The sequence below is a fragment of the Lepidothrix coronata genome, unplaced genomic scaffold (assembly GCF_001604755.1).
Source record: "Lepidothrix coronata isolate B3197 unplaced genomic scaffold, Lepidothrix_coronata-1.0 Scaffold330, whole genome shotgun sequence".
NCBI lineage: Eukaryota > Metazoa > Chordata > Aves > Passeriformes > Pipridae > Lepidothrix > Lepidothrix coronata.
The window spans coordinates 165,388-193,154 of NW_016690510.1; the positions used below are offsets into that span (position 1 = coordinate 165,388).

General features: G+C 56.4%; 1 protein-coding gene across 1 annotated transcript in view; it reads right to left on the reverse strand.

Annotated features, from left to right (window-relative positions):
* AGAP3 (ArfGAP with GTPase domain, ankyrin repeat and PH domain 3) overlaps window positions 1-27,767 on the reverse strand; it is a 77,799-nt gene that overhangs the window by 24,422 nt on the left and 25,610 nt on the right. Inside the window, exons 8-11 of the mRNA XM_017838280.1 lie at window positions 26,899-27,054; window positions 23,071-23,163; window positions 16,350-16,454; window positions 11,366-11,534 (exon numbers count right to left, since the gene is read on the reverse strand). Of these exons, the coding sequence (XP_017693769.1) occupies window positions 11,366-11,534; window positions 16,350-16,454; window positions 23,071-23,163; window positions 26,899-27,054 (523 nt within the window). The remainder of the gene's footprint in view (window positions 1-11,365; window positions 11,535-16,349; window positions 16,455-23,070; window positions 23,164-26,898; window positions 27,055-27,767) is intronic.

Below are 27,767 nucleotides of genomic sequence, written 5' to 3' on the forward strand. Positions count from 1 at the left end.
ATCAGGATCTGGCAGCTTGCACACAGCGGGAGCCATTGCCATGCACTGGGCCTCACAGCTGCTCTGACACAAAGAATCTCCCTCCTCTCTCAGTGCTGCCTTTGGAGAGCATGGTTTTGGACATCTGCATGTGCTAAGTGACTCTGTGACACCCCAGCTCCCACCAAAGCTGACCCATGGTGGGTACAAGCTGCCAGGACAAACAGCCCTGTGTGGTGCCGATGCCTCTGAGAGGACCGAGAGCCTGGGCTGGCCATGACACCTCCCGTCTCCCAGCCAAAGCTCTGGAGCACACGAGATAAGCCAGGGCTTCTCCAGCCCACACCCCAACTCACCTCTGGTTTAGACGGCAGATGACCCCACGTACACAGCTACAAGACCCAGCAAACCTGAGAAACCTGGGAACGGTGACGCTGCCCCCACAGTCCTGCACCGAGAGCACATCACCAGCCTGGAAACCGCAGGCAGCCACAGCTCCTCTGTCCTCTCCAGCATGACCTCTGCCCGCACCAAGCCCCCACACAGAGCCCTGAAACCAGCTGAGGCACCCCATGTCCACCCACCGAGCAGCTCCATGGCCAAGGAAGGGAGGCTGGAGCTGTGTAGGGAAGAGGTGGATCCACTGGGAGAGTGATGACATGCCTGGATTGGGAGCCAGGAGCAGCCAAAGGAGCCCTTGGACTGCCTGAGCTTTGCTGCTCAGCACTAAGTCACACCACAGGTCTGCCTGCAAGTCAAGCCTTCCTGAGTAAGGATGGATCTGTCAGAAAATCTGATCCCGACTCGAATATTGCCGGTGCCGGAGAGATCACTGCCACTCTGGGTAAGTGGTTCCAGTGGTTAACTGCCTTCACTGCTGAAATCTGGGCCTTATTTCTGGTCTGAGTTGTCTTCCTCCTGTCACCATCACTGGATCCTGGTACCTTTTATCTGATAAAGAGCTCTCCCCAAATTTCTCTTCCTATACAGGTACTTACAGATGGTGTTGAAATTATCTCTTAACCTTTTCTCCGATAAACTAAACAAATTGAGCTCCTCAAATCTTTCTCTACAATGTGTTCTGGGAGCAGTTCCTGGTTTTTACAGCCCTTTCCAGTCCATCATTTTCCTTCTCATACTGTAGACACAGAGATCCATGAACCTGAGCCCTCTGGAAGTCCTCTCCAGTCCCAAACTGACTGTCACCATCCACACATCAAAAAGACCTTAACAACACCTTCTAGAATTCCTGAATTAAATAATTCAGCCTTGCTGATTCCAACATGTCCACATCTCCTACCTGCTGTTTAATTCGCTGCCTAATTACAGTTGGAATATGAAGAACTCATCATTCTGTGCTGAGATACATCATCTTGCCTTTCCCAGACACCAACACAAGTGTTCACTGAGCACTTCACTTTTTTTCCTTATTAGCCTTTCTACTATTCCCATACAGTAATGAAGGAATGCTGGGGTTAGGATTTGTTAGCTCCTAATAAACTTGAAAAAACCCTTTTCACTGTTTGTAACTCTGCTGGTTCCTGTTCAGCCTATTCTGACAGACTCGGGCAAACGTCCCCAAACTGGGAAGCTCTCCATGGGGCAGGCAGTGTTGGTGTTTCCATCAGCTGGGACACCCCTGTCCCCAGGGAGGAGGTGCTGGAGGGCTGTCCCCAGCAGCTGCACTGTGCTGGTGCTCTTACCTCACTGGTGACTTTGTTCCTCAGTTCCTCATCACCATCATTTACCAAATGCATTTAACTTCCTCCCCAGAGCCGGCGGGCACGGAGCGTGGTGCAGAGCCATGAGCCCAGAACAAACTGACACAACCCTTTGTGTGGCCACAGCCACAGCGAGTCTGGGAACGCCAGGACCTGGAATGCTTCCCACAAAGCCAGGAGGGTCACTTTGAGGGCTGCTCACAATTAATCACTCACGGCGGATGTTGGGCCGGGAGCGCTGGCACAGGGCTGAATGGCAGTGGGAGCCTTGCCGTGGCTCCAGCTGGCTGTGCTGGGCCACATCGGTGCCACCAGCCTCTGACTGGTGCAGCTTCCAGCTCCTGCTCAGCACTTATCCATTACTTTATCATGTTGCTGTTAATTTTATCACTTTTTACACACACACAGACACAGCTGCACAAGCCGCAGCAGCACCACGCAGGCAACTCCCTCTGCCTGTCCCTGTCCCTTCTACCAGGACACAGAGTGAACAGTTCACGTCTCCTCTCAACCCTGACTGACATGTTTTTAAGCAGTGAAACCTTCCTTTTCATTTTAACCTTTTGGTACCCAGTAAGATATTCTTTAAACACTTCTAATTATGCTTTACTTCCCCCCCCCAACCCCTTCTGTTTAAGTTCCTTCTCCCTAAAGATCTGGCATGTAATTGCTTCCAGCTTGGTGAAATTGTCTCAGATACATTTTTGTGTGCATGTGTCTGTGCATGTGTGTGTTTAATACTCTATTTCTGATTGAATTTTACTCTGCCTGAACACCAGCACAACGCACTCAGGTTACTTTTATCTAAGCCAGTACCGAATTTGGTTTGGTGACTCATTACCCCCATCAGCTGAGATGGGGTAATGGTGGCATTCCCCATGGAGCTGCCCTGCTGTTTGGAACCAGGCTTCAGAAGGTCCAAGGAAGCTCTACTGCAACTTGGCAAAGCCCTTCAGTGACTTTCACCACAATGTCATTCACACTCCAACGCCTCAGAAGTGTTTCTGAGGCACCCAAATTGAGGTGCTGGGAATAAGCAGTGGGAGCAGACGAAGGAAGCACGGTCTATGTCCCAGATCACTCTCCTCGTCTGTTACTGTGACCAAAGGTATCACTTACAGTCCTTGCAGAAACTTAGAAAAGTAAGCTGCAGAAACTTGGAAAAGTAAGTTGCAGAAAATGTACAAGTAATGCTGTCTAACACACCACCCAGAACAGCTCCTGTGCAGCTGGACAGTCCCCATGAGATCCCTGCAATGGTGGAGGGAGATGGATGCTCATGATTGGCAGCACTGACACAGATCCCCATTTGCATGTACAGGCAGAGCAGGAATTCAGGTCTGAGACAGAACTGCAGGAGGGAAGGAAGCAGAGCCAGAACCTTCTGGGCTTGCTGTGGAGTGTGGACCAGGACCAGCACTGCAGTGACTGATGGAGAACAGCCCCTGCCCCCAGCTCCTAAGTGTAGATGGGAAAGGGCTGTTCGAGGATGGTGGCATTGTATTTTCCTACATAACTCCTGTTTCTAAAGCCATTCACTCACATCATGCTTCATCCACTCCTGCCTGCTTTGCCCGTGAAGGCTGCCGGGCACAGGGCAGCACAACCTCCCAGGGTGCACAATTCTGAGGGGACAGAGTAAGCCCTGCTCTGCCTGGAGAACAGGAGGGCTCTGTCCTTTGCCTGCTAGTGATGGGTTTTTGCACCTTCCTCTGGGGCATCTCCCTGTCCAGCAGAGCACAGATCCCAGGCACTGCTGATGGCAGACACGGGTCTGGACGGACTCACTGCTGGAGCAGCTGCCTGCACTCGGGGATGAGCTGGGGCTATGAACAGCAAAGGACAGGAGTCTGTGGCCTGCAGCAAGTTGCTCCCCGGCTCCTCTCCCTCCTGCAGCACAAACCTGGGCTGTATGGAGGAGAAAACTTGGTTTGCTGGAGAAGGTCCTCAGTCCACCTTGGAGAACACTGGCCGCCCCTCTGGCCCTGCCCTTCCTGGCAGTGCCGGGCAAGTTATTTACACTGAGATTTTCACAGGTGGCCACAAATTACACCCTCGTTGCTTTTGCAGGTGCCTTGTGCAAGGCACCCTGAGCCAGATGTTCTGGAATGCAGGATGCTGAGAGCTACAGCCGCAGCCGCAGGGCCTGGCTGGCTGCCCCGTGCCCACCTGGCTGCCCTGTGCCCACCTGTGCCCACCTGGCTGCCCCGTGCCCACCTGGCTGCCCTGTGCCCACCTGTGCCCACCTGGCTGCCTCTGTCACCTCCACCGGCCCTGGGAAGGGCTCTGATCGCCACAGTGCTCTGTTGCCTTGTGCTCCTCTCTCCCTGCTCCTCTCCTCCATCCCTTCTCCGAGGCTTTCTCCCTGCTTAGCCCTGCACTGCACGGCTCCTTTAGTGTTCTGGCAAGGAATAAGTGTATCAAGTCCCAGTAATTATCTCTAATTAGGGTTAGTGATTATACTGTTGGGTCGGAGAAAATCAATCTCTGGTTTCCCATCAGGAAGGGCAGGGAGAGCTGGGGTGGGGAGGGAGGAAGCACTGGCAGCTCCCTCCCTGCTCTGATCCCTCCCATGAGCCTCTCCCTGCCCACAGGACTCCAGTGCTCCCAGTTACAGGAGCAGGAGCTGTGTGGGAGCTTTGCCTGAGCCGTGGCTGCCAGGGCACGGCCTCGCTCTGTTGCTGGTTGGGACGAGGTGGGGGGAGAGCAGAGCCAGGGCCCAGCATGGCCGGATGCTCCCACACCCACGGGGCAGGATGGGGATGCACCGGCGGGTCCTTCCCGTGGGCCATGGGGGTTGTGCCCCGTGTGGAGGCACAGTGCAGCACGATGGAGCCACAAAGGCTCCCCTAAAGGGCAGAGTGGAGCAGAGACCTGAGGAGGTCCTACATGTCCTCTAGGCACAGGATTCGCCCAGTGATGGGGCAGAGACATCTTCCACTAGACCAGGATGCTCCAAGCCCCATCCAGCCTGGCCTTGGACACTTCCAGAGATGGGGCAGCCACAGCTCATGAGTGTCAGCAACTGAAAGGGCCTCAGGGGCCTCAGAGCAGAGTGTTTGCTTTGGGGACATGGGATCCAACCAACACAATGCTGAAAAATCCCCAAAACTACTATTCCAGTCACTTATACCAACCCTTGCCTAACAACATGTTCCTCCTGCTCCAAGTGCCTGGGACAGACTCTGAGCTCTGAATGACTAGAGTGGTGAAAAGAGCTAAAAAAAGGCCAAGTTCATGAGAAAGAAAAAGCAATTCTTGGGCTCCAGACTGAGGGCACAGAGTTAGCGGATACTTTTGGCACTTTTGGCTTCATCTTCTCTTGCCTCCTCAGTTTTTCTTCTTTAGAAAGAAATCATAACATCTGAGATAACCAGGTTACAATGCTTGGAAATATGACATTCATCCTAACTCTACCATAACCTAGCAAATAAAACCTCGAGCTGATCCAGCAGAATCTCAGCCCTCCAAGCTTCTGTCCAGCACCAGAACCAGGCACCAAAGATTGCTGGTCCTGTCCTGCCTCGTGTCATCCTGCCTGGCTCCCTCCACACTCCTCCTCTCCCCATGGAGTCCTGACAATTTCAATGCAAACCCTTGAACCAACAGCTCCAGCCTCACATTTCAATTCATCCTCCTCCTTCAGACACTCAGATAAACATTCGTAAGAGGTTACCATATGAATGTAATGGTGAATGTATAATATTTATAATATACACATGAATTTGCAGTATTTTATACATGATTCATGATGCAAGATATTAATTACAGATAAATTTTAGTAAATCTCTCATCTTGGCTCCATCTTCAGACTACAAACAACCCTTTAACACATCACTGGGAAGGGTAGAGATCCCACACCGAAGAACAGACAGATCCTCAACCTCTTCCTTTCTGTTCAGCATCCCCATGTCTGAGTTACAGAATCCCAGACTGGTTTGGGTCAAAGGGACCTTAAAGATCATCCAGTTCCACCCCCGACCCTGGCCCTTGGCTGAACAGTAGTGGTGATGTTGGACTTTTCCAATTGGACTCCACAGAAAGCTGAAATCACGGCTAGAGGGAGGGATGGTGTGTCCCCACACCCGTCACTGAACGAGCTGTGCAGGGGCACTGCCCCCAGCCTGGTCCTGAGAAGCCCCTCAGGCTGAGGGGCAGCACTAGGGGCCCTGCTCTGGCTTTCATTCTGCTGCCCAGCTCCCAGGGACCACAATCCAGGGCAGAGTGGCACAGGATCCTCCCTCCAAGTGGGACACATCGAAATGATGTGCAGCAGCCATGGATTTAAGAGCAGATGCCACATCATTCAGGTAACAGAACAGCCACAGCACTATGGGCAAATCCAGGGGGCAGAAAAATCCATCCAGCTTTCCCTATAAAGCATGGAGCACATGTAACTTGGGAAGTCCCCAGGGCAGGGACACGAGCTGCTCCAGCACCCACAGGCAATTTGCCGGCAGGAAAAGCAACTTTGTTCCAGAGGTGCAAGCTGAGCTTTCCCTCCTCAGTCCCCAAATTCCCTGCTCTGACCCGACGAAACTGTTGCACAACCAGGCATGAGCTGATCCAGGAGCATCCTGTCTGCCATGACCTGCGCCACCCTGCTCTCACTGCTCTTCTTCCCTCAATGTCATTGTCCCCCACGGCGAGCAGTGGTGTGCCAGGGAAACAGGTTTTCCCTTTTCTTTGTTAATTCTTCCCTCATTACATTTGAAATTCCACAATCAGTGTGCACTGTAATTGTCGAATTTGATGCTAATGATTAATGAATTAAACATGGATCCATCAATTAGTCCTCGGAGAATAATTCTGCATAAAGCAGCGGATAATGTAATTACAGTAACAAAGATAATGAGATGTTAACATCGACGGAGCCCGACGTGACATGATCACAGCAGGCTCAGCAACCCCAGCCTGGGGGAGCCAATCCCTCACTCTGCAGAGGCAGAGCATCAGGGGGCACGGGCCTGGCAGAGGGGGGGTCTGCCACTGCAGTGCTCCCCCAGCACTGGCACCAGCACCGTGCTCTCCTCCTGCCCGCCCTGTGCAGACACTCTTGGCCATCCGCTCCGGGAGCCACAGTGGAGCTGTCTGGCAAATGAACCCAGCAAAGATCCCGAGCTGCCTGGACAGCCAGCACCACCCCTGCCATCCCGATGTTTGGGAGCAGCTGAGACCAGTGCAGGCTCCCTCCCACCACCACACATGGCACACGGGGCCAGAGACAGGCACCGTGCCACACGCCAGGAACTCCCCTGCCCATGCTGTGGAGCTGAGAGTCGGTGCCAGCACACCGAATTTGGCCCTGGGACAGACAGACCCTCGTCACCTCGGAGCAAACACAAGCATCAGCCAAGCCCTGCACTCCAACCAGGATTCCCACCACTACCTGCTCCAGACAACATTCTCCCTGGGCTGCAGGAGTGGTGCTGCAGGAGGAGAAGGAAGAGGGGGAGGGCTCACACCCCACCAGCCCCGACACACATCAGACCATCTGGACTGTTCCCTGGGGTGAAGGGAACCAAGCAGCATCAGCCCCTTGCAGTTCCTTCCCCACCTAAAACCTTCCAGAGCTTGAGCTCACACCCCTGCACTGAGTCCAACCAGCCCATCCTGCTTGGCCCCCCCAGCACCGGGGATGCTGCTGCCACCTCTGCTCTCCTGCACCACTCAGCAGCACATCCCATGGGAGGATCACAGTCCTCAGAGAGCTGGACAGTCCCTCAGGAGCCCCCAGAACTGGACAGAGCTTTTCCCTTTAGCCTGCTCCCCTCACACTGTGCTCTGGCTCTCCTGTGTTTGCTATCAGGAACTGCCTCCAGTCACTGCCTGCAAGCACAACCATCTCGGTCGGCACTGCTGCAGACTCTTCCTTCACTTCACTTCCCACTCCAAGGCAGGTTTCCCAGTGTTCACCTCCTCGGCATCCTCTGCCATCATTTAGCTGCGATGCAGTGCCAGGGAGCACCTCATGTGCTCCATGCATGGCCATGTTAAGTGCCACATATGTACCTGCACAGGTGTCATGGACCACGGTCTCAGGACCTTCCTGCCCCTCTCCCCTTTGCTAACACTTTGGAGCAGGTCCCTACAAACCCCTGTGGAGCAGGAACGCAGGGCACAGCCGGGCTGAGGCCAGGCTCTCGTGCTGACTGACACTGTCCATAGTTTTCTTGTGCTGCCATCTGTTCTCCCCCACTAAAGTCGCTTTGCATCCTGTCTGCACTTGGATATGAGTTGCCCTCATTCCTCAAGCCAGAAACATGTGCTGAGCACAATGAAGAGTAGCACGAGGGTGGGTGAGCCTGCTGGAACACGGCAAGGATGTACCTGCTGAGCCCTGAGGAAGAGGGCAAGAGAAGCAACATTCCATCGGGAAGAGGAGCACCAGGGATCTGAAGGAGACACCTGACCCAGCACTGCCACACCTGCAGTGAATACCTGTCACCAGACCACAGCACCTGAGAGCTCAGGCAGGAGATCTGATCCCAAGATCTGATCTTGTCCCTTTCCCGCCCTCTCTAGCCCAACACTCCAGTTCCTCCTGCCATGGGCAGGGACATCCCAGCCCTGAACACTTCTAGGGATGCAGGGGCAGCCACAGCTTCTCTGGACAACCTGTGCCAGGGCCTCCCCACCCTCACAGCCAGGAATTCCTTCCCAATATCCCAACTAACCCTGCCCTCTGGCAGTGGGAACCCATTCCCCCTTGTCCTGTCCCTCCATCCCTTGTCCCCAGTCCCTCTCCAGCTCTCCTGGAGCCCCTTTAGGCACTGGAAGGGGCTCTCAGCTCTCCCTGGAGCCTTCTCTTCTCCAGGGGAACACCCCCAGCTCTCCCAGCCTGGTTCCAGAGCAGAGGGGCTCCAGTCCTCAGAGCATCTCCAGGGCCTCCTCTGGACAGTAGGAACTCTTCCAGTCTAAAATAAAGCCAAGCCTGACCACAGTAAAGTCGCCTTCTTTAATGGTTTAAATACCAGGGCACAATCATGACTGAGCTCAGAGTCCCTGCAGGTTTCACAAAGCTCCTTCCTCATTCCTACTGTATTTAGCTCAGAGTTGTCTGTACCAGGCGTTATTCTGAATCCTCACCAGAGTGCTGCATCTGTGTATTTCATCCACATATAGGGCAGGGTAAGACTTTAAATTTTTTCTCTGTCTCCCCTCTATGTCCCTGGTTTTTCCTTGCCCCAAGTAAGGACTGTGTGTGTGGTGGACATCAGCCAGCACACTCACTTACCTTGGCAGAGCTCAGGTCACAGAGGAACCACAAACACATGTTCTGCACTCTAACCACAGGCCACCTGGGATTGCCCAGTGGCTCCTGGGGCAAGACAGCAAATCCCTCAGGTCTCCAAAGCTCATGTCCTCAGAAGATTAACTTGTGACTGGTAGAGAACTGCAAACTTTCAGGTGCTTCCTCTCCAGTGCCCAAAGCATGTGTCAGATGAGAGATGTCCAGTGGACCCATCCCATCCCCAGCTTCAAAGTAACAGCCCCATCCTCAGCTCCAAAAGTGGCAAAACTCTAAGGTCACTGCTGATTTGAAGCTGGGCAGATTCTCCACCAAATCCAGCCCTAGGCATTGCACAGGGATATGAGCATGTCACGTCTGAGGGTTTGTGTCACTTGGTGATTGCATCTGCTGCAGCTGGGCTTGGAGGCATTAGAGCAAGTTGAAAAAATTCCTCAGAAAGCCCTTTACTGATTGTGTACCAGGAGAAAAACCTTTGTGACATGGCAGACACACACTGGGCCAGGACAGGACACTCACATCTGGTCACTGCTGTTCTAGTGCTGATCTCCATGTGGACACACCCGCTCTGGGCAGACCACGGCACTGCTCTGCTCAGGGCCCAAGGCAGGACAGTGAACAGGGGATCCCAAATCCACAGATCCTACCCTGAAAGGACGATTGTACCAGCAGGTCCCATCCCTTGCACACACACACACACAGTGACACCCACAAGCCGGAGTAAAGTACATCTCATGAAAAGGGAACTGATCTCATTCCAGAGGCTTCAGGCACTGCTAAGTCCACTCACTCTCCAGATAAACTATCCCAAAATTAATTACTCTCCCTGCTAGGAAGCTGCATCTCCTCTCGTGTAAACTGCTCTATCTCCAGCCCCCACACACTGTGCCTGCTCCAGCACTGTCCCCAGACTGAACGGCCTCATGCCACGCTTGCTCCTCCTGCAGCAGGATCAGTAATCCAGGCACATCCCAACCTGCCCCTGACAGCCCAACAGGACTGAGAGGGCTGCTGGGAGCAGGACATGGGGTTACATGAACAGCTGGTTTGACATCAGCATAAGCTCTTTTGTGGTTTGAATCCCTCCCTCAGCTCCGATATCTCCGCCAAGTGAGAACTCAGCCAAGGCGCCCCGGACACACTGGTGTCCCTGTCCAGAGGCAGGAACTGTCCCCTTGCTGGGGCATGCTGAGGGTGTGGGGTGGTGAAGTGACAGTGTACAGTGGAGAGTTGTGGCAGGAAACAGGCAGAGCTGCACACCCCCAGTCAGAACACACGGTTTATCTGGTCCCCAGATGAGTTCTGACTCGACAGGAACAGCAGTTTGGGTTCAAAAAGGCTCGTTATGCCTCCCTTGGCACTGTGTGAGCACAGAGATGTTACCATGCCCCATCCCTTGTGTGTGTGCAATGCCAAGGATCCCACCAGCTCCCAGCACTCGGCCCAGCTGCACCCACCCCGCGTGTCCTCAGTCCCAGGACACTCTGAAGCTTCGTGCTGACAGTACCCCAGACATGGGCACAGCTGGCACAGGGCAGGAATGAACAGGACAGAGATGTGTCACCGAAGTTCACCCTCAGTGGCACTACCAGATTCTGAAGGATTTCTGTGATCAGCAGCACCACCAGCACTCCCCTCATCATCCCAAATGGTGTGGTTCCCATACCCTGTGCACCAGACTGTGCCAACAGCGGGCTGGGAAGGAGGTGGGTGGAAACTGCCCATCCTGGCCCAGGACACCAGCCCCAAGGGGGAAACATAGGCAGAAAAGTCTCAAGTTCAACAGCTTCCACACAGTGAGAACCTCCCATGGCAGGAGCAGCAGGAGTGTGGCAGGAACTCTGTGAGAGGAGGAGCATGGCTGGAGCTCTGTGAGAGGAATGTGGTAGGAACTCAGAGGCCAGAGAGTCTCCCAGCCTCCCTTCACCACACTCTGGGGCAGCTGCCCCTCTTCAGTGTGCACACACAGTGATGATCCCATAATAGCCCCTCATCATTTCTCCAGGGGAAAGCAAAGAGGAAAAGAGGTTCATGAAAAAGGACAGAAACAGAGAAGAACTTGCCAGGGATCAAGAGCCATCCCAGGTTGGGATTTCCTTTGGTTTAGGGAGCAGCAGCTTTCCCCATGCACAGCAACTCATCAGCCTTGATGCTCTTGAGGAAACTCCTCAAGGTTTCACACCACCAGTTAAGCCCTTTGACTTTCTTCTGTCCTGGACACCAACCAGCACAAAAACCCAACAGGAGCTTACCTGGGACTTGCACAGAAACACCAACATCCACCAAAGGGAATTCCCGAGGGTGGCAAAAAAAAGACACTTCAGGAGGGGTTTTGTTCCCAGCTCAGAAAAGCAAGGGCTGCTGACAAGGGAAGGACAGCTGCCAGCTCTGTGTCTCCCACACCAGCTCTTACCTGTGCTTCCTGCCAGCTGGGAGCTGCTCCGCTCCTTGGCCAGCCCGTTGGCTTTGGGGCTGGCACTGGGCGCCGCCGCCGTCGTGGCCCTGGGGAGACGCTTGCCCGGGACCTTCACTGTTGTTCTCAGCAGATCGATCTCCTTCCCATGGACATTCTGCATATAGTCCTGGAGCAGAGAGGCAGAAGGGTTGAAGAAAGGCAGAAGGTTGCCTCGGTCCCACACGCTCAGTTACCCTCTCCTCCGCAGAACCAACACTAAACCCAGATCCACCTGCTCCCCCATCTCCAGAACTAGCACTAAACCCAGATCCATCAGCTCCCCCATTCTCAGCATCAGCACTAACCCTGGATCCATTCACCCCCATGGGAACTGTTCACAGGCAGGTGCCTGTCAGTGACTCGAGGTGATCTGGGAGCTCAGCACGTCCTAGTATCTCTTGGGTCAAAAGAGATCAAAGCCTCATGGTGGCCAGAGGAGAAAGACCCCAGGACTCTCCCAGTGCCCACAGTTGTTTCCTGACAACAGAAATGCAAAACCCTTACTCCAACCTGCCCAGGACTAGCTGGTGCTGTGGAGCTGGCTCTGGAGAAGAGCCAGGTCTCACAGTCAATGCCCAGGACAGCTCTGATGTGAGTAACACCGGGACACTGCCATGGGCAGTTGGATGCCAGGACAATCCCATTTGGGAGAGTCTGACTGGGGATCAGAGATCAGACTGAGCCAAAGGGCACACAGGCAGCCAGCAGTTCCTCCTCCCTGTCATCCCTTGTTTGTTTAATTACAGCACTCAGCTGTGACAGCTAATAATAAAATATAATATAATTAATATAATATAATATAATTAATATAATATAATATAATATAATATAATATAATATAATATAATATAATATAATATAATATAATATAATATAATGTAATCAAAGGGATACCTGGAAATTTCCTCTCAGGTCACAGTTGGGGTAAGTGAAGCCCAAACCAACACAACTCAGGTAATTCCCTTGCACATTCACTTGCAGTGTTTCCTGTTATTCAAAGCTTGATGCCTCCACCATTTAATCTGGTGGACAACTTGTTACACAGCCAAAACCCCGTATGCAGACTGTAACCATCACTCTACCCTGTCTCCTCACAGCATCTCAGCTTTCAGTCAGAATGAGGGTGCAGACCTGCAGCTCCTCCTGAGTGCCGTGTCTCTTCCCGTGCCTCCCACCCTCCCTGCCCCTCGGGGCACCACACTTCTCCCCCAGCTCTCTCTGATGGGCCCAGCTCCTCCTCAGCTTGTGACCCCAGAAGGGGAAGACCCAACCAACATGACAGAGGGGAACTGCTGTGCCCTGTTCCTGGGCAGACCCCGAGGGAGCATGGACCAACAGCGGAGCTCGAGGCTTTGGGAGGAGCAGGGTGGTGGGGACACCCTCCCCGGGCTCCTGCGCTGCCCTCGGGAGGATCCACAGCTGTCCAGGGCCGTGGCTCCTGCAGGGAGCTCGGGCCTGCTCCAGTTCACAAGGAAGTCACCAAAAAGATTAACTCAGAGCTGGTCCCTCTCTGACTCCACATCCAGGTACACGAAGATATGAACAAGCTCAGGTTAAGAGCAACCATCCTCCCCATCCTGGCCCCAAGAGCAGGTGACAGGGGCTAGGCAGGTCATGCTCTGTGCTCTCAGGTACTTGCAAGGGTCACAGCCTCCCAACAGCATCTCCACTCGGTGCTTTGAACTGTTCTCTTCCCCTCTGACCCCCTTGCAGGCCTCCCTTCCTCACAGCACACCCCAGTCATGGGGCATGGGGTCAGCACATCCTCCCGTGCTCCCACCAGCCAAGCAGCCTGGCCTTAAACCTTGGCACTCATCCCCCAGTGCCTCAGGTGACTCTGAGACCACCAGCCCAACCAAACACCGCAGCAGGCTGGGTGGGAACCTGGTGGCAGCCCTGGGCAGGGACCCTTGGAGGGGCTGGAGGATTTTCCCTCACTCAGCACAACTGTGGCGGTCGCCGGTTGCCTGCCGGAGCGAGCGGTCACCGGCGCTCGGCTTTTATTACCCGCCATAAAACAGCAATTTCTTCCCAAGCCTCCTCACTAATTACCCAGCCAGTTCTCTCATTTCATTTTATTACTGGAATTAACAACGAGTTCAAAGCGTGGAAAGCTATTAAGATGTGTGATTAAGCCACATTCAATTAGTTTCTACAAACAATTTAATTGATGTTGCAGATAGAATTAACAGAAGGTGATTGTGTGAATGGCTCCACTGGCTGCAAAATGGGAGCTGCTTCCCCGGCTCTGCGCAGCGCGGCCGGCGAGGCTGGGCTCAGCCACGCGCCTTCCCAGCAGCACAGTTCTCTCCAAGGCTTTGGGGAAGTGATGGGAAACCGCGCCGGGCTCTTCACACAACTTGTTCTTTTCCTGTCGCTGAACACACTCACAAAAAGGTAAAAACACAGATGCAACAAGGAAAGTCGTGCTGAATCCAGGGATCAGGCCCCCAGCACTCCTGCCTCCAGCTCCCGCATTCTGCTTGTCCCTGAAACCACCAATTGCTCCGGAGCAGAGGCAGAGGTGGCACCTCAGGGCAGGAACACATCAACTGCCCCACAGGACCCGAGCACAGGTCTGGGCTGGTGGTCAAGGCAGATTCACTTCCATCTGGGAGTCAGAATCCCTGAGTCCAGAGCCCAGCCCAGCTCACCAGTGCAGGCTCCTCCAACCTCTGACTGCAAACCCGTGGTTTACACCACACTCCTGGTGAGGAAACTTCCAAGTGGGCCTGGAGCTGCCATGATCCAGACCCAGAAACAGGTTGAGTGCTGAACACCCAAAAGGGAGAGAATGTAACAGAGAGGGAAGAGAAGTCAAGGCAGGAACTGCCCTGACTCATACGAAGGAACAGCCACTGGGAGCACAGAAGCAGCACAAAAATGCTCTGGGACTTGAACATCCTGATGGACAGGGAAAGACTCTCTTCCTGCAGGGCTCAGCCTGCCCTCAGGGACATCTCTGCTGCACCCAGAATTCTGCCATCCCTGAGACACGTGGCAGCACAGGCAGGAGCCCATTCCAAGGTAGGAATCTTCAGGATACCAGGTGTCCCCTTGGCTGAGGCTCTGTGGCTTGTTCTAGCCCGCAGCTCCCCTCACCATGTACCCACCAGCTTGGGAGTTGCTGCCACAATGAAGTGACAGAATTGCAGGTTGTACACCAGGTACCACAGGAAAGGGGAGGCAGAGGGGCTCTGCTGACCCACACGGCATGCTGCCCCTTTCCTGCACACAAAGCCACAGGAAAGCACAGAACACAAGGGTGGGTGCCAGAGTCCTTTCCCCAGCTCTCAGGGAGGCGATGCCACGGGGGAGCACACAGAACCCTTACCCTGCAGCAGCCAGGCTGGGCAGCCCCATGCTCTGTGCCCACACGTAATCAGCCCTTGCTGTGGGTAAACACGGCGGGTGATACAACACCTATCTCAAGTGCAAGGTTCAGAGCTCCCCGTGGAAACTGGGGAGGAGAGGCCCAGCTCGTACCGCCCTCAGCAATGGGCTGTGGATCACCAGTGGCACCAGGTGGAAGAGAACCAGATTTTTGCTCGGGGCAATGCAGTAATGAAATGAAACACTGAAGAAGTGCAGGAAGGAAAGCGACTGGCATCAATCTCGATCACCCCCTGAGGAAGGAGTGGTGTAAAAAGGAGAGAAACCTGGTGTGCAGCAACAGCATCTGAGAGTGGTTAAACAACAGCCCAGAAATTGCTCTGCCTCTACAGCTGATGGTAATAACAGCCCATGATGGAAATGTGATAAAGCCACACACGCGTGTGAGCACACACCCAGAGACAGCAGCAGCAGCCGTTCTCTCCCAGTCTGGGGCTCCAAAGCCAAAAAAACGGGGTTACAAAGTTAGGGAACTGCAGGCCACACCATGGTATGGGGATCAAGGTCTAACAGAAAAAGCTCCCACAAATTAGGGAGAGGGGATGCAATGGCTGGGTCTCCAGTGCAAGCACAGAAGGGTCCATGGATCATGGTCTCAGGAGTTGGATGAGCACAGCAAGCCCTGGAGCCAGGGATGCAGGGTTAGCAATGCAGAGAAGGGCTCTGAGGCTCAGGGCACTCCAACATCACATGGTCAAGGATATCAGGGACAGACTGAGGGCCTTTGAGCATTCGCAAGATCTGCAGCACCTTATCCTTCTCCCTGCAGCCCCAGAGGGTGCTCCAGCACCCCTAAACCGCCCTGAGCTCCCCAGCTGCTGCCCGTCTGTCTGTCCTGCAGCAGCACGTCCTCTCGGAGGTGCTGGGGCCTGTGTCACAGGTGTGTCTGTCCGTGGTTGCTGTCGCAGCAGCAAACTGTGCTCAAGAGGGAACGGGGAAGAAGCCATTAGCCCCACAGTGGGGAGGCGACAGAGATGGATGGGGCGGCAGCTGCGCCCGAGCCACGCGGGGAGGAGGATCAGCCCCGCACCGACGGCAGCGCAGCTCGGCAGGCTCTGCACAGGCACCTCGTCTCCATTACCCAATACCTAGCAGCCAGGAAAATTATTCCACACCCAAATGGCACCATCAGCCGTGGCTGCACGGAGTTCTCTGCCTGCTCCTCACCCGGCTGTGGGGTGGCAGCAGCCCCTGCTTTAATGCACTGAGCAGGCAAAGAGGAGAGCTGCGGCTCCTCGGCACAGCCCTGCACAGAGCGTGTTCCCACCAGCTCTTCCCACCAGCCTGACGCTGCACAAACAGCCTGCAGGAGAGGGAAGGGGTCTCCTTCAGACCCTGGTAAAAACCAGCTCTACTGAGAACTGGAGGGAGCCAGAGCTGAACTCCTGCACAGTGGAGAGGGTAGAGCCCAGGGCTCCCACCCAATGCCAAACCCTTCCCCAGCCCCTCTCTGTCACTGTGCCTGCTGTGAGAGCATCTGCAGCAGCAGCCACAGCATGAAGGACACCACTCTGTCCCACCCTGCTCCTCTACCCAGCCCAGTACTCACGTGCAGGCTGGGGTGGTAGGTGAGGACCCCGTTGTCACACAGCGTCACGTACTTCTTCTTCCACTCCTTGTTGAGGGACTTGCCGCTGCGTTTGAGGAGAATGCCCTGAAAGAGAAGAGTCAAAAGTCTCACACCACGTTTGGTCCAGGCACCTCCTGCTCCGCTCCAGCACTGCCCCTTGGAGACTGGTCTTGGAAAAGACACAAAGAGCAGACTTAAGAAAACATCTTCTAGGTTGGCTTTCCCACAGCATTTCCCTGGGCTGCACCCCTTTCCCCACCAACAACTCAGCCCCCACAGACAGCCCCCCTCCCTCTGAGACACGCCAGCGCCAATGCCCGGGTCCTCTGAGGGACCCATCACATCCTCTGGTGTCCTGAATCACTCCCTGGGCAAATGTCCTGTGCCGAAGGGCAGTGCCCACACACAGCAGGAAGCAACCTCCCTACCACCAACAGAGCTGGCTCCCAGACCTTCTCCCACCACCCAAAGTGCAGAGGAATGGTCAAGGCAGGGACAACAAGGGGAGAGGTGGGGGATGATTGAGGGACAACACTCCAAATACAGGTCTCCCAAGGGATGCACATTCCCTCGTCTGCTTGCAATTCTTTCTGAGAGCTGCCAAACAGAGCTAGGGACACATTCCAGGAGAGAAAGCAAGTCTTGGGCAATTGAGGGGTTGGTTCACACCCTCTTCTCATCAGGATTTTACATGAGACCCATCCTGTGGTCTCTGGCACAGCACACTCTCAGGGCTGGGAAATGACTGCACTCACATACCCTGAACTCCCTCTTCCCACCAGGATAAACCGGAATCAATTCCACTGATCTGAACCAAAGCTCAGAACTTGGACCCTCCTCATCCTTTCCCCATCCACTTCTGCCTCCCCAGGAAATCTACCTCCAGCAGCAATCCATCATGTACCAGGTAAGGGCAGAGGTGGAGAGGGAGAGGGAAGGTGGAGCAAGATGCCGGATGCAAGGACTCCGGAGCAGGGAGAAGACATCAAGCATTGTGCCAGCAGTGACGGAAGGACAGCATGGAGGGACAAAAGTAGGAATGAATAACGGAGTCTGGGAAAAAGGCTGGATCTATCAAATGTCGGGCCTGGGCCCTCGGAAATCGCTGTCTGGACAGACACCCAGACTGGCTGTTCTGAACATGGCAAAAATCTGGGCCCCAGGCCAGCCCCTCCTCAAAAACCTGGGCAGAAAGTCTCAGCCCTGCCAGCCTCGGCATATTTGGGGGCCCTGTCCCAGTGCCTGGAGACTGGGCTGCTGCACCTACACGGTGGACTGGCCCAGCACAAAGTGGTGGGGTTTGGCGCACACGGGGGGACAACGCTGCCAGACGTGACCGTGAAATCGGAGATAAATGGTGCACGACAGGCAGAAGTACTCCATGACTGCTCCAGCTCAGGGCTCGGGAAGCAAACAGTGGGAAAAGGAAACACCTCCTGCTCGTGCAGGGATGAGACAGCAAAACAGAGCAGCGAGGGCGAAGCTGTGTGTGGGCAGGATCGGATCCCCTGCCAGGATCAGACCCCTTGCCCTCAAGAGCTCCAAGGGGATGGGACAACGAGCTCAAGCAGTGGCAGTCAGAAGGTGCTGACGGAACACGCTGTGGAATGTGGCAGCTGACCAGCAGCTCCTGCTCTGCCGACATCTGCCAGGGGACAAACAATGACCCTCGGAATCACAGCCAGACACTAACACCAGGCAAATGTGTGGAAAAGCCACAGCAAGGACTGATGGGAAAAAAACGAGAGGAGAGCAGAGCAGCCAATGCCAGCTGGTGCAGACGGGGCAGCAGAGGAGCCTGGTCCTACCCTGGCTAAGACGCAAGATCTGATGGCTGTGCTGACACAGCGTTTTTAGCTTTCTGTCAGTACTTTAACTGAGCAGCAACACCCTTAAACACCAGCTGTACAAAATCCAGAGCCAGCAATGGATGGAGTGAAAACTGGTCAAGTGCAAGGTCTTAAAGCATATCCATGACTGAGAACAATGTGGTCATAAATGGTAAACCTGTGCCCAACATTTGTTCGGTATCTTTCAAACAAATCTGCTTCAGACCAGGGTGAAGTTACAGATCTGGCTCAAAGTCACTGGGTGAAATTCTATGGCTTTGAGGAATGACAATTCCTTCCTGACCACGAAGATCCCTTCTGGGTATGTAATAATCCCTTCTGAGCATAACCATCCCTTAAACCCAGCTTGGTTCCACAGCCTGACTTGCCCACACGTGCTGCATAACAGCTCCAGCTACCTCTCCTCAATGTGTCTTGTACCTGATGCACCTTGGTGGTACAAACTACCCAATTCAACACTTCCAGACTGCCCCAAAATCTCTGTCTGCAGAGAAGAGTTCGGCTGCAGTTAGTTCAGCCTCAAACCTGGAACTTGGCAAACTAAGAAGCACTAAGAAGCACAACCAGACTCAGAGCCAGAAAGGAAGATCCAGCACTGCAGCCCATTTTTGTGAGCCAAGAGGCACAAGAGTCCAAAACCAGGAGCAACTACAGGGTGTAATTAAACACCTAATGCAATACAATGGCTTTCTGCCCACGGTCCAGGCCGTCCCTCATGCTCCCGGGTCCTGGCCAGGCTCCTCAAGGCTCCAAGACCAGCCAGACCCCTGTGCTCCTCCACCTCCCTCTGCGCCTCCCGGGAAGACTTACAGCAAATAACTCTTCTACAGGTTTCTTCCCACACGTGCAAAGGGTAGGAGCAGCCAGAGCCGAAAGGCAGGAGAGCCCGATCCTCTCCCTTTCCCCCTGTTCCCCTCTCCCGGCATTCCGTGGGCCGGCTCCGTGCGGGGCTGTGCTGCCGCACAGTAAAAGCAGCAGCAGCAATATGCAGCGTAATGAAGCAGGGAGCGGCGATGGCCCCCAGAGGACTCGTTTACTCCACAAATCTCCCTTCCACTCACTTTTTGCTAAGAATTTTAACACCAAACTTAATTGTAAAGTCGCGTATTGATTGGAAAATGCAAATGGCAATTTAAATGTAATCTAAGCTCCCAGCATGATCCCAGCTCCCAAGGAGGAGGAGTCACCCGCCCTGGGCCCTGCTGGAGTGCACGGCCCGAGCGGAGCCAGGCCAGGGGCCAAGGGACCCCCAGGCCTCCGGCACGCTCCATGCAGCCTTCCCAGAAAGATCTGGTAGATGTGCAATTAGGAGTTCATTCCTGGCAACAAACAGCTGGGGAAGCTTCGTCTCCCAGCCCAATTAACCCACTTCTTGGAGACAAGCGTCCAGCTATGAGGGAGCTCTTCCAGCCTTGCAGGACCATCACTGAAAGGACGCTGTGGCACAGTGTCCCTGTGGCACAGGGATCCTGAGTCCCCAGCACAGAGCACCCCTGGCACAGGCACCAGTTGCCCCTGCAGCCCGGAGGGAGCAGAAGTGCTGTCCCAGGTGTTGAGGGGCCCCAACACTCTCTCTTCCAGATGTGTTTCCCCAACACATCTTTTCCAGATGTGCATCAAGGGAGACAGATCAGGTCACCCAGAGGCGCTGTGCTGGAGAAGGTGGTGACAAGTGAAAACTAGGCACCCTGTCATGGCAGCACATGTCCCTTCTCAGCCAAGTCTCCCCAGAGTTTCTCCTTTCTGCAGCACCCAGCCCAGCTTCCCACATCCTGGCTCCATGCAAACCCTGGGCCTGGTGCGCCGATGGGGCTGCCAGTGCTTCCAGGTGCTTGTTCTGTCCCCACAGAGCCCAGGAAGGGGTCGTGGGCCACAGGAGTCACAGGGGAGTCTGCCAGGCAGCCAGCCCACTGCCTTCAGCCACTGGCTGGTAACGTAACCACAGACTAGCCTCGTTCTTCCAAAGCAGAAGGACTCAACTGCTCCCAAGGTGACATGCCAGTGGCCCCAGCACCGAACACAGCTGTGTTGCCATCAGCCCAGCGGTGCCCACACCAGGGGAACACTGGACACATATTCAGCCAGAAGGTCCTGCACGTTTGCCACTCAGCCCCAAACCCACTGGCTTCTCTGCTCTTACAGTTGGGCAGGACCACCAGGCTGTGTAAGAGGAAAACTAACTAAAGACCCTGCTCTCCTACTGTCCTGAAAAGAGACAGCAAGCAACTAGACCTCCGTGATCCACCAGAAGAGGAAGGTCCACACCAGGGAACAGAGCAACCATCCCCTGTCCTGAATCTTTGTGATGAAGAGCAACAGCTCCTTTGAGCCTTTGGTCCTCTTCCCATTGGTGGTACTAAGTCATCACTCCTCGTGGAGAAGGGCCACAGCAGGGACATCACTCTGGACTCTCCACGCTGCATGTTCCCACAGACCCCATCCCCACAGCCCAGCTGTGGATATCAGCCAGGTCCTCCTTGAAGAACACAACTCCATGCCTGCCTAAGATGCTGCAGCACCACTGTTTAATTCCAGCAGCAGGAGGGCAGCGATTCAAGGTGCCACAGTGTCCCAGGAGACAGGTCACAGTGGTGCTCTGCAGCCTGAGCCCTGCCCAGGGCCAGCACCTCCAGCACAGTGTAACCCAGAGCCTGAGGAAGGAGAGCCACTGGCACAAGCTGGTATCCACCTGTTCAACACCACTTCCTCCCCTGCATGTTCCTGTATAAACACTGACAAGATCTCTGCAAAATCACCTCCTGAAGCTCTGGCTATGGGAGGTGCCAGGCAAGGACATGGATCTCCCCTGGGAACACTTTGCTCTGGGTTCTCCTGGGGAGCTGCTGCTGCATGAACTGGTCCCTCCACTTAGTCCTGAACCAGGCAGCAGTTTGGCACCTCCTCCTTGCAAAGCCCAGAAAGGATGTACAGGCTGTGTTTGCAGACCTGGGCCTCTGTTGGTCCCAGTTCTCCCCCTGTTCCACACGGGAACAGCAGTGTCCTGCCTACAGCAATCCCACTACAACACTGCATCCTCTGGCAGACCAGACAAGGCCAGGCCCTGTCAGCAGCACAGAGACACAGGAGCAGGCAAAGGACACATCCTGCCCTGCCAAGTGGAGGGAGATCCTCAAAAAAGAAACCCATAGGTCCAGATAACCAAGACCACAGGAGGGCTCCCAGGACCAGCCCTCTGGCAGGCAGCAGTGACTTCTGGGGAGTCACATCAGGTCCCACTGAGGGCTTCAGGTGCTCTGCTCTCAGCCTCCCCTTCCTCACCATGGAACAGCTGCACACCACTTTCCCCGATGCCCAGGCTGGGCTGACCCAAAACCAGAGCACATGGGCACTGCCACTGCAAACCAACAACAACCCACTGCAAACCAACAACAACCCACCACACGCCAGCGACTCACTGCACACCAACAGCATCTGTGCCACAGAGAGCTGGCTGCCTCTTCCTGCTGGGCTGTACCAACTCCTGGCACCCTGGGAGCAGAGCCCCCATGTGTTAGACCACACAGCCCCCGCCCTGGCATTGCTTCCCCTGTCACTGCTCCCCAGAGCCAACCCTCCCAACGCTGCCCTCCTGGTGTCACCCTCTTTCCAGCATGCTCCCTGCCAGGGGCACCAACAGCCCCACGCCAGCCTGCCACAGGATTACTCCATCGGCTGGGAAGTGCAGGAACTCTGGCAGCTCCAGCAGCGAGCAGAGTCTCTCTCCTCTGACCCACCCCTCCAATTCCTCAGCCAGCCTGGCCTCACCAAGTCCTCCTTCCCCAAGGAATCTCAGCATGGAATGGTACCAGGCAGACAGGATCTGGTGGGGATTCCCTCCTGCCCCACAGCCCAGCGCTCCCACGATGCAGAGACACAACTGGCCCCGTGCAGCACAGCTCAGCCCTGGCAGCATGGGGGGCACGTGGGGCATGGAGAGGCTAGTGGGGGCCATGGTGGGGAAATGAATCCACAAGGGGGGCATGAGGTGCAAGGCAGGAGCACAGCCAGGCACTGCCAAGCAGTGTATGGATCCATCTTGTCCATAGTGCAAGGAAATCCCAGTGGAAACTATCCAGACAATCCACATCGCTTGGCTAACTCGGACATCACCCATCGCTGCTTGCCAGCGATGGACACGGGCAGGCAATGCTCTGAGTCAGTTCCAGGCAGCTTGAGCTTCCCCAGAAGCCAGAAGGCAGGATCCAAACACACTGTTGCCAGAGCAAGCGGGGCCTCCCTTGGATTCCCAGTAGTTCACAGTGTGGGTACTGTGCTCGCAGCTTTTGGCAGTAGCCCACGAGAAGGGGAGGCCCTCTCCTGTCCTGCCGGAGGGCAGTGAGGCCGGAGCAGGAGCAGGAGTGGAGAGGAACAGGAGAGGAGCAGACAAGGAGCAGCGAGGCCGCAAGGGGCTGTGGCAGGCGCGGGGTGTGGATGCCATCTGCTGGAACCTCTCCGCAGCCGCAGCCACCCCCGCAGCTCCCTCAGCAGCCCCCACCGCAGTCCCCCACAGCCCCCCTACCAGCCCCTCGCCGAAGTTCCCTCAACAGCCCCTTCTGCAGCCCCCCCCAGAGCCCCTGCCAGCCCCCCGATGCAGTTCCCCCAGCAGCTCCTGCCTCAGCCCCCACACAGCCCCCCAGCAGCCCTCGCTGCAGCCCCCACCCTGCGCCCCCCACCCACATACGGCACAGGGCCCACACCAGCGGCCCCAGCACCCCTCTTGCCACCGGGCCCGGCGGGTGTGCAGCCCCCCGGTGCTGAGGGGCACCGACCCCCAGCGCTCCCGTGCCTCGTGCCGAGCGAAGGCGCCCCGGACTGCACCCCCCGGACCCTGCTCACGGGGAGCATCGAACCTGCTTCATGGGAATGGCCCTCCCGCTGCCAATACTGTCCGCTTTGCACTCCGGCACCTTCTTGTCCCGCTCCGGGTCCGCGCCCTTCCGAGACTGGAAGAGAAGAGACAGAGGTCGGTTAGAGACGGGCACAGGAGACCAAAGGCACGGCCTCCCCGTCCCCAGCGGGCTCCAGACCAGACCACTCCGCTCTCCCCCAGACAGCTCTCCCAGCGCACGGCGCAGCCGGCCCCTCTAGGGACACTCGGGACGCTCCAGCCCAGCCCCCCCGGCAAGCTCTCCTCTCCCCCCACTGCAAGCAGAGCTGTCCTCCTCCTGGCAGAGCGGGGCTACCTCGGCCCCCCCTCCCGCGGGGCACACAGGACATGGCGACAGACACAAATGGCATGGGATGCAGGTGGAGCATGGATGGAAGCAGGAGAGGCTCAGGCAGTGAAGGAACTCACACCTCTACTAATCCAACAGATTTATTCTGGTAACACACTTGCACCATACAAAGTAGCACAGGTCACCGGGCGGATATACCAGCCCCTTACAAAAGAGCATGGACAATAAATATCTACCACACGTCTAGAGCGGCGAGAGTGGGACCCGCCGGCGCCCGAGGGCCGCGGGGAGAGCAAACTCCGATAAATACAATATGAAATTTACAGTCTGTTGAGCAGAACTCATTCAAAGTGCTTAGGACAGAGGGAAATACCAAGTCATACACGGCATGGAGCACAACCAATACATTCAGAATCACAACAATGGCAGGAGGCAGCGGCAGCGTCTCTCTGGAGTGTCCTACACACCCCCTCAGTCCGGGAGCGCCCCATGTGCTTTGGATCAGAAAGGGACACAAGCCCCGCGCGCCTGGGACACCAATTCACCGGCTTTTGGGCCCAGAACCAAACAAAGAGATCGAAAGAGAAGAAAACTAAAGAGACACAGATGGCTGCTCGGCTGCGAGGAGGAAGAGGAGGAGGAGCAGGAGTCCATGCAGGCTGCAGAGGTGCAGGAGGGAGGAAGGAGCGGAGCGCTAGCGGCAGGCGCTGCAGCGGCTCCCGCAGGCAGCAGCAAAGCGTCTTTTGGCCCATCCAGCTCCACGCGCGGCTGTCGCCCGGTCCCAGAGGGTCTGCAGGTCTTCCCATCCCAGGAGGGTCGTCCGTCTGGCATCCCCGAGCACGGGCAGTGCCTAGACAGCATCCAGCAGGCCCAGAAATGTCCCAGCTTAAAGTGCAGGCGCAGGCCGTCTCAGCGCTTCCTAGACTTTACATTGGGGGGATTTAAAAGGCTCCTGCGTGTCTCCGAGGGGGGGACCCATGCTGGCTGGAGGGCGGGCGAGCCTCTAATCTTAGATCAATCCCAGTGCCCATCCCTTATCCGGCCCTGGAGAGGCAATGAAAAGTGAGAGAATTTGTACAGAGGTGCCGTGTGTAACCACCTGGATCTTCTAATTTGGAAGGAGTTGGAAAGGCCTTTTTGTTGATGAAAAGTTGGAAACAGTGGCACATATCTGCAAATATCGAAAGAATAAAGAGTTTGGCAAGTTATACTCAGAACACGGACACGAGTCTGTCAGCGATGGGCGCCAGCGGACAGCACGGACAGGCCACGGAGCGGGCGCCGGCGGCAGCAGCAGTCGGGGCGGGGGCCGGGCAGGGGCTGAGTGCAGGTGGGCGCCTCGGGGCACGGGTGGGCACAGCGTCTGTCTCCACCTGGAGCTCTGGGGCACGCAGACCCTGCTGGGGGGGTGTGATCCGGTGGGAAGGGAGCGGGAGGGGAGCGAGAGCAGGAGAGAGGAGGAGGAGGAGAGGACAAGGAGGAGAGGAGAGGAGAAGGAGCCAGGCACGGCTCGGGACTGGGGCTTAAGTGGCTCCTGGAGCTGAGCCAAGCACCACACCTCAGAGAGGCCTGTGCTCACCTAGGGACCCTGCGGGGACGGGGGCTGCTGGCTACACCCGAGCTGTCTGCCTGGGAAAAGGTAGCGGCAGAAAACAGCCTGCCCTTTCCTTTCCTTCCCTGCCCTCCCCGGCCCTGTCCCACTGCAGGAGGATGTGTCGGGAGCTGCTGCTGCTGCCACGACCAGATGGGTGAAGACGTCAACGTGAGCCATGGATGTGCAGCAGCACACGAGCAAGCAGGTGAGGTGAGCCCCAGCCCCACGGCGAGTGAGCGCGCGCCAGCCGAGCCCAGTGAGCAAGCGTGAGCCCGGGATGGGAGAGCACGTGAGAGCCTGCACGGATGATGGCGTCCACAGCGAACAAGCGCAAGCCCCACAGCAAGCCGCCCTCCTCCTCCCCCCCAGCGTGTGCCCACCCCACAAGAGCGAGCAGGGGGTTCCAGAGAGCGTGAGCACGAGCTGACGGCGAGTCTGGCCCGTGGGCGCGCAGCCAGCGGGACGGGTGGCACAGCACGAGCACCCGAGCACGGGGTACAGCAGCAAGCACGAGAGAACGGCGGGGAGGGGGAGCATCCCTCGGCACCGGGGACAGCGGGAGGCACGGCCATGGACGTGGATCCACGGCAGGGGTGAGCGCGGACGGGAGGGCAGTGAGGGAACAACCATGCGCTGGGAGCGGGACCCGCTGCGAGGGACAGCGTGTGCTATCAGGAGGGGTGGGGGCACAGCCCACCCGTCCACAGCACAGGGACAGGGTGAGCGTGGGGCAGGGGCGTGCACAGAGAGCTGGGGGTGCATGGGGTGCAATCAGGGGGAGTGCACAGAGCATTCAGGACATCAGCGCAGAAGCTTCCAGGATGTCAGAAGCCAAGGGAGATGGGCACACTCCCAGCACAAAGAGTGGGGAATCTGGGATGCCAATGGTGCAGTGAGAGGGATGGGGCATGGGACACTGCATTTGTGTGGTCTGGTCACAAGGGTGACACGGTGCAACAGGTACAAGGACTTTGTGGTGGCCGGTGCCACAGACAGCAGATACAGTGTGCTGAGGAATGGTGGCTGGAAAGCACATTGAGATGGGGAGAGGAGCGAGGCCGGAGCCTGCACACATACATGGGGAACAGAGGCTACACCTACACTAGACACAGGACTGGGACACGTGTGTGCTCACAGCGAGGGGACACTCATGGCTGCACTAACAGCGAGGGTGAGTGTGAGGGCAGGACTGTGCACGCTGCATGGACGGTGTGTGCATGGTGTGAGAGCGTGTGGAGAGGCAGGCTGCAAGGCAACCAGCACAGGGAAGAGCAAACGTACCCTGCTCCACCTGGGGCTTCGCTGCCTCCCCTCTGCCTCCCCTCCCTCCGTGCCCATGGCAGCTCCCAGTGTGCTGCTCAAGTCACGCAGACGCAGGGCTCGGGAACTGGAGCGAGTGGGGCCCCGTGCCAGGTGCTGAGCTCTGCATAGCACCACTGGACACAGCACCACTGGCACCAAACAGGGCTCCCAGTAGCAAAGGGCTCCGTGCCACGCCCGGGGGACACAGCCCCATGGAGAGGAAGAGCAGAGTCACCGGTGCTGTGCACGCACAGGTGCACTCCCCCATAAACAAGCAGGACTCTGCTCACACACACACTGTACACACACACACGAGTGCACGGATGCACACTCCTACATGTGCAAGGAATGTCCTGCTCCCAGGTGCTCCCCATGCATGCACACCCTGACAGAAGCAGCTCTCAGCACCGAGGTCCCTGCACACACAGAAGGTCCCTCCCACACACACGCACATTCCTGCGTCCCCCGCCATCCAGCCCTCCTGCCAGCACTGCACAGGTCACTGGGCAGGACAGCCCAGAGGGTCAGGCTGCCGGGACTCGCTCCCTTCCCCTCCCCTGCCCTGAAAACCCACCCCAGAGGTCCCGGGCCCCCGTGCTGCTTACCGTGAAGATGTTGGAGCGCCGCTTGGACTGCTTGCGGATGGGGGTGGGGGTGTTGGAGGCAGCAATGGTCTCGATGCGCAGCTCCCGCTGGCTGATGCTTGGGGTGGAGGGCACAGAGGAGGAGTAGTCGCTGAAGGCTCCTCCACCGTTGGTGGCCTGGGGCAGAAGGAGAGGGGATGGTCAGACAGAGACAGGCTGCCTGGGGGCACGACCGTGGAAACATCACCCACCTGCAGCGGGGCAGGGAGTGCAGCACAGGACTGGGACAGGGTGACATCCACAGAATCACAAAATCCCAGAACAGACTGGGCTGGAAGGGGCCTTAAAGACCATTTAGTTCCAACCTCCTGTCATGGGCACAGACATCTTCCACTAGAACAGACTGCTCCAAATCCCATCCTATCTGGCCTTGAACGCTTCCAGGGATGGGGAGTCCACAACCTCTCTGGACAATGCAGAGACGTCCCAGACCAAGCACTGCTGCTGCCCGACCGTAGGGCTCAGGAAAGCCTTTCCCGTCCTTCTGCTCTAGTGTTTCCACCAGTAAAATGTTCAAGTTCTGAGACTGACAATGAAGGGCAGCAAATGGCCAGAGAGACCAGGCTGAAGCCCTTCCAGACACAGGTGTGGAGCAAGCCAGGAGCAGCAGGGACCCATGGCAGCTCCACCCAGCAGAGGGGCATGGCTGGGGCACCTCCATGTGCTCCCAGAACATTTGGGGAGAACATTCCAGGGGACTGGGGTCGCTCCCCTCGGACAGTGAGAGCCCTCCCCTCCACTGAGACCATCAGACACTGGGCTGTGAGGCAGCCCAGAGCCTCCCCTTCCCTGTCACACGAGGACAACCATGATGCCAGTGGGGATGTGTG